Raw genomic sequence first — 6,233 nt, 5'->3', positions numbered from 1 at the left:
ACAAATTTCAACGCCTCCTTGCAAACACCTGATCGAAAGCGAAGAATTACCTCTGGTCAGAGGCGAGAATCATCTTTGAAAAATATAACATTAATGGTCCTTCAGGTGGTCTCAATTTTAATTGCATTTTCATCAAGAGGACCTTTGTACAAGTTCTTTATTAGAGATCTATGTGCTCTCGATGCAGATGGAAGATGGAAAATCATCTCAAGTATAATTAGACTGCTCGCAAGGAGCCAGGTTTGCATAACATGTTTTATTAGGGCCTTGCCTGCCAGTAATTTTACTCTACTATATCCATCTGGAGAAACTTGTGTTGGCTTGGGAAGCATATTCCACTTGCGTAGATTAGCGAAAACATCTAAAACAAAGGCTTTAAGTTCCTTTAGATTCTAGATAATATCAGTCTACTTGACATGAGTTTTTTGTAGGAGCGGAAAGAGCCTGCCTAAATGAACAACAGAGGCTGCGGGAACCATGCCTTCCCATGGGCTTATATATAACATAAACAACATCAACATCACTGTTCCCTCCATGTAATCAATATGTATTTTCATCTACAAATGTTAAAAAAAAATCTACAACGGGTAACTATTGCCCCGAAGAACTAGCAATCAAGTTCAAAGCTACCGGATTCTGAAAAGTCGCCTCAAACTAATAACAAAACCGACATAATTGTCAATCTTCCACACATCTATTCTCTCTTTATCTTCTGTAATCTGAATATACTAATATGTTGAATAAAATCAAGGAAGACTTTAGCTCAAACTAAAATAAAACAGTTTAAAACTACATTAATTCTGGACTATTAGGTGCTGGTTGAAAAATGGCTGCTGTTGACTTCTCCACCCCTTCCAAACATACAACTTCAGCCTTGGTGAATAAACTCCAAATTACAAATCTTTCCGATTCTTCTATTTATATTCCCATGTATTTTTGCACGATCACCAGATGCTGTTATCTCCATATATTTTCCACACATCTTCAAATAAGGCATCCACCAATCCTGGCTTGGGAATTAGCCAATATAACATTTGAGAACAGGAGAAAAGTTTAAAATTTTCCATGCTTATAACTGCAGATAGTAGTATACTAATCAATATGTCTTTGTATTCTATAGCTTGTTCGATATATTATTTTTTTAAATTAAAATTAGTTTATAATCATTTAAGTCCAATAATAATATGGACTAAATAATTTCTTATTATCAAAGACAAACAAAATATAATCGATTGATTTTCAACTTATTAAAAATATATATATATATTATATCTAAAATAAAAAAAATATTTAAATTTTTTAATAATTTCAACTTATTCATCTAAACTAAACACACATTATAAATAGAAGAAACGATGGATAACAGCTTAATTATTAATTTTTTCAATCTATCCAGCAGAAACTGCAATAAATAGTCATTGTTTTTCACATAATCAAGTAGAATTCCTATAATATTTAATCGTACATCTTAGAGTATAGTATGCCTGCTAATTGAACGGTTATAATGCACCATCAAAGATGTGCACCAGAACATTTAAACTATTACAAGCCCTATAATATTTAGTCTTAATGAGCAGACTGCAGTGTATTAAAATAGACTAGAAATGCTTTCCTTTGAACTCACCCCTTGAGACTTGGTCGACATCTCAATTAGTGCAGTGGATGGTTCCTCAGACGTAGCCTCAACTCAAGATGGAAAAGTGTAACTCCTGAATTTGTTTGACGTTTCTGATGCTTCTCTGGAAATGCTGGTCTCCTCAAATATTGCATGGTCACACATTACACTGTCATGGAAATTTTTCTTTCTTGCACTGCCTCTTACCCACAAAAGTTCCTCCACGACCTCTTTCATCGACGGTCTTTTCCTCCTTTCCAAATAAAGACATTCTCTTGCTAACCTTCCAATATCTTCCATCTGTTGCAGGTTTTCTTCCCCCAATACTTTGCTATCTAAGATTGCACTGAGGCAGTTGTGGTTGATTTTGTTAAGAAAAAGATTAGATAAGCTCCACTCCTCGCTGATTCTTTCTGCACTCAGTGGCTGCAGACCTGTTATAAGCTCAACCAGGACAACACCAAAACTGTATACATCACTTTTGTCGGTGAGTTGATACGTTTGGAAGTACTCGGGATCTAAGTAACCCCTTGTGCCCATTATATTGGTTGTCAGATGTGTGTCATTGGAATCAGAGATGAGACGAGAAATCCCGAAGTCTGCAACTTTAGGAGAAAATGTCTCATTCAAAAGAATATTAGACGATTTTACATCCCGGTGAAAAATGGGTTGAGATGCTCCAGAATGTAGATATGCCAAAGCCTCCGCCGTCTCAATTGCAATCTGCAGACGTGTTGCCCAAGGTAAAAACCCTTCTTTGGAGTGTAAATGTTCAAAGAGTGTTCCATTCGGAATGAATTCAGATACCAACAATGGGAATTTAGTTTGGATGCAACAACCTAACAATTTCACTATATTTCTATGATTGATTTGAGAGAGAATTGTAACTTCATTAAGAAGGTCATGGCCATCCTCTAGATTGAAAGCTTGCTTGGACTTTTTTATGGCCACAAGAGTACCATCCAATAGAATGCCTTTGAATACAGTTCCGAAGCCACCACTTCCTAACACCATTTCATTTGAATAATTATCGGAAGCTCTTGCCAATTCTTTGGCAGAAAACATTCTGAGACTTTCTCTCCCCACTCTAGAAGCTATGTATTGTTGCAGTTGTTGAAAATACCTGGCCTCCACAAGTTTCAAGTGGCGCTTCTTTAGCCACCAAACCAAAAGAGACGCTGCTAGAGAGACAACCACAAACGAAGAGACGGATCCTGTGTATTTTATCAACGAGACGTTGAAATAAAATTATAGTTATCCTATACCTATTTCCGAAAATCTGTAAGACAGACATTTAAAATAACACAAATACACGCAGTATATTCATTCATTACCTGCGATTGCACGAAAGACAACGCGATTTGAACTTGTCGATACACATCCGGTCCCTTTCTGAAAGCCATCTCCCTTATATCCCTCTGCACACGAACAATTGTATGAACCTGGGAAATTGCTGCATATTCCTCCTCCTTCAGGTCGAACGCACATATTCGACCGTTTAAGACTACATTCGTTTATATCTGAATATTCATCATCATTCTCGTTAGAAGGTTTGAGATTTGAAAGAAAAATTATTATTAAAGAAAACACATGATACTAATAATGCTTCTAAGTAACAAAAGTGCGGAAATAATACCTATGCAATCCGTGCCATTAGTGTAACCATTTCCTTCATACCCAGGATGGCATTTGCATACGTGCCCCATTCCGGAAGGAGAGTCAATGCATTCTGCGTTGGAGGAGCAAGAATAATTTGCAGTTGATTTAGCCGTGGAACAATTTTGAAGGCCGATACCCCAGTTAAGGCGGAGACCGTAATAAGCCTTCCTACCTCCACCCCAAAAGAGGTTTGTTTTATTATCCCCTATTTTGAAGGTGGAAGGGTCGAATATGGTGGAGAAGCCACACTTCCTATCAAATTTGTTGGTAGTGGAGTCGAACAAATCAAACACACCTCCGCCTGTGAAATTTAACCACGCCCAATTATCTGGAAGGGTAATTTCACAACAGCCATAGCGGCAGTATGGTGGATCAGTTTGAGAGCCACATGCTGATACACATGTGGCCTCTCCCCAATTATATGAATCAGAGTTATATGTAGATGTACCGAATGAGTTGCAGCCAATCACCACGAACTTATTGAGCATGGAAATAGTGAAAGGTCCACCATTAGGCGGCTGAAAGAAGCTTGTAGCACTACGGTTTGCCTCACAGGAATAAGTTTTGATAGAAGTAGAATTTATGACGAGATGACCCTCGTAATCGATCTCCATAATCTCGTAACGGTGAGCTGGAAGACGGTTCTGAGTAAAATTACCTAGATAACCAGTAAAGTATGGAGTGAGCTCCCCAGTAGAGTTGCTCTTCATGCACTTGATGTGAAAACCAGGGTATCCACAATCAGAATTGTTAATATAGAAAGGGTAACTCATACTCATTGAGCCACACTTTTCAGGATGACAGTTTGCAGCAGCACTAAAGCCCACCAAACAGACACAAATTACAAAGCGAACTACAACTCCGCAATTCATTTCCGTTCGCAACAACACTTTCTGTTGAGCAATACTGGCTTCCTACAACAATATATGAAGGAATGAAAAGCCACGGGTAAGCAAACAGCAGACTGTACGGTTGACTTGACAATACCAGAAGACTCTGCGAAACTACCCCTCAACCCTGACAAATGGCCAACGATGCAAGAAGAGAAATGAATTTCACAAGCGTGCCTAGATGCGGGGTCTACAGTATAATGTGATATCTTCGACTAGTTTCTTATATTGAACAAAACAAATTTAATTCAGACATACAAAACTTCATGATATTAAAGTAGTTTCGTAATGATTTCACAAAGAGAAGTGCAATGGACGGAGTTGAACTTTCCGTGGAAATTATATTGAATAAAACAAATTTAATTAGACAATAAAACTTTATGACATTAAAGTAGTTTTTGTAATAATTTCACAAAGAGAAGTGCAATGGACGGATTTGAACTTTCCGTGTAAAAAATGGTAGAAAGGAATCTCAGATTTAAACCATATTAAACACATATTAAAAGAGTCATTTTCTTTTAATCATTTAGTGTCAATGTAGTGGAATTTTTATACAATAACAATATTTGTTACGCCTCCTTCAAGCACTTTTTCTCCATGTTCCCTCTATTGATGTATTTGGTTACTTCTTTTAGAATTTTCTATTTTATTCATGGCATCTCTTTCTCTAATGGAGTAATTACTAGCAATTGCATCTTGGTGTACAATGGGTACGCCGAATGGGTGTGGAAGGTCAATTAAAAAAATGCTCATTTTTTGCATACATTTGTGTAGTACATGAAGTAAATTTTGTAAGGATCATTTAGAAAATGATGAAAAGTTTAAAATATTTTTGCATTCATTTATAGGAAACCAAACATAAGTGAAATGAAACTTTTGAATAAAAGAGATAATTGGGCTCCATACCAAAATGCTCATGTTATGTTTGAACTAGTGAGAGAGGGATAGAGATGGAGGGACAGGGGAAGAGATGAAGATAGAGATGGATATGAAAACAAAGATAAAGAGGGAGAGAGATAAAGAGAGATGAGAGAGAGCAACATATAAAGATGGAAGAGATAAATATATAGAGGGAGATAGAGAGGCAAAGAGATATATAAGTAGAGATCTAGGAAGAAGGAGAGGGAGAGGGAGAGATGGAGATATATGGATGGGTAAAGAGAGTGATACATGTCTAGAGATGGGGGGACAAGAAGATAGAGGTAGAGATGAAGATAGAGTGAGAGGGGAAGAGAGAGACAAATAGAGATGGATAGATAATAGAATGAGATATTTTTATATATATGGGAAGAGAGGAACAGAGAAATAGAGATGAAAATGAAGAGGGAGAGATATACAAAGAGAGGGGTGAGAGGGATAGATAAATATGGAAGAGACAAATATAGAGAGAGGGAGATTGAGAGGCAAGTACATATAGAAGTGGAGGTCTAGGAAGAAGGAGAGGGAGAGGGAGAAACTATCTCATCAACAAAGATGTTTCAACATAGTTTGATACCTAGTATGGTGGTTATGGTAAATAATCTTTCAACCAATTCTAATAGTTTTAACAAAATATTTAATTATTTGTAGTTAGCATCCCTAACCTTTTTTTATTTTTTTGACGCATATGCACTATCATGTAGTGCCCTTATCCATTTCCCAAGATAGAATACATTTGAGGGATTTTGCAAAAGAGTGCCAAGAAATGAAGCTACTTAGAAATTGCATACAAGGTGTCATTTTTCATTGAATATGTATGATGTCATAAATTATTCACTAGTTTGACTTTATTACAATTGATCTATTGTATCTTATTTCTCACCTTTGGGAGTATTAAATTACACTAATGCCATTATTTTTCTTATATTTGTTCTTGTTATTCTTTTGTTTCACATATGACCTTCTGAACATGAAGATACTGCTGACTATATGTTCTTTAATATCGATACATTACGAGATCAAATCATCCTATAATCCATATAATTTATTATTAAAATAATTTAAATAATAATTACAAAAATAATTATATTTATAAAAAATTTACTCTTATTTTCTTATATATGTATTTTTAAAAGTTAAATAATAATACT

General features: G+C 35.9%; 1 protein-coding gene across 1 annotated transcript; it reads right to left on the bottom strand.

Annotated features, from left to right (window-relative positions):
* Window positions 1–1,687: 1,687 nt before the first annotated feature.
* LOC131875720 (wall-associated receptor kinase 2-like) lies at window positions 1,688–4,365 on the bottom strand. Its single transcript, XM_059220350.1, has 3 exons — window positions 3,252–4,365; window positions 2,950–3,135; window positions 1,688–2,829 (listed from the first exon to the last, which is right to left on the bottom strand). Exons 1-3 carry the CDS (start codon window positions 4,144–4,146, stop codon window positions 1,688–1,690), a joined length of 2,223 nt encoding a protein of 740 aa, XP_059076333.1. The 5' UTR covers window positions 4,147–4,365.
* Between the last annotated feature and the right edge of the window lie 1,868 nt (window positions 4,366–6,233).

This window comes from Cryptomeria japonica, chromosome 5 (genome assembly GCF_030272615.1).
Source record: "Cryptomeria japonica chromosome 5, Sugi_1.0, whole genome shotgun sequence".
Classification (NCBI taxonomy): domain Eukaryota; kingdom Viridiplantae; phylum Streptophyta; class Pinopsida; order Cupressales; family Cupressaceae; genus Cryptomeria; species Cryptomeria japonica.
This window is presented reverse-complemented; position numbering and strand designations above follow the sequence as displayed.

Coding starts and splice junctions, on each gene's coding strand:
- LOC131875720 (XM_059220350.1), bottom strand. CDS start 4,146: ATGAATTGCGGAGTTGTAGTTCGCTTTGTAATTTGTGTCTGTTTGGTG. Junction 3,136..3,251: donor TAATGGCACGGATTGCATAG/GTATTATTTCCG, acceptor ATGAATATTCAG/ATATAAACGAATGTAGTCTT. Junction 2,830..2,949: donor TGTCTTTCGTGCAATCGCAG/GTAATGAATGAA, acceptor TAAAATACACAG/GATCCGTCTCTTCGTTTGTG.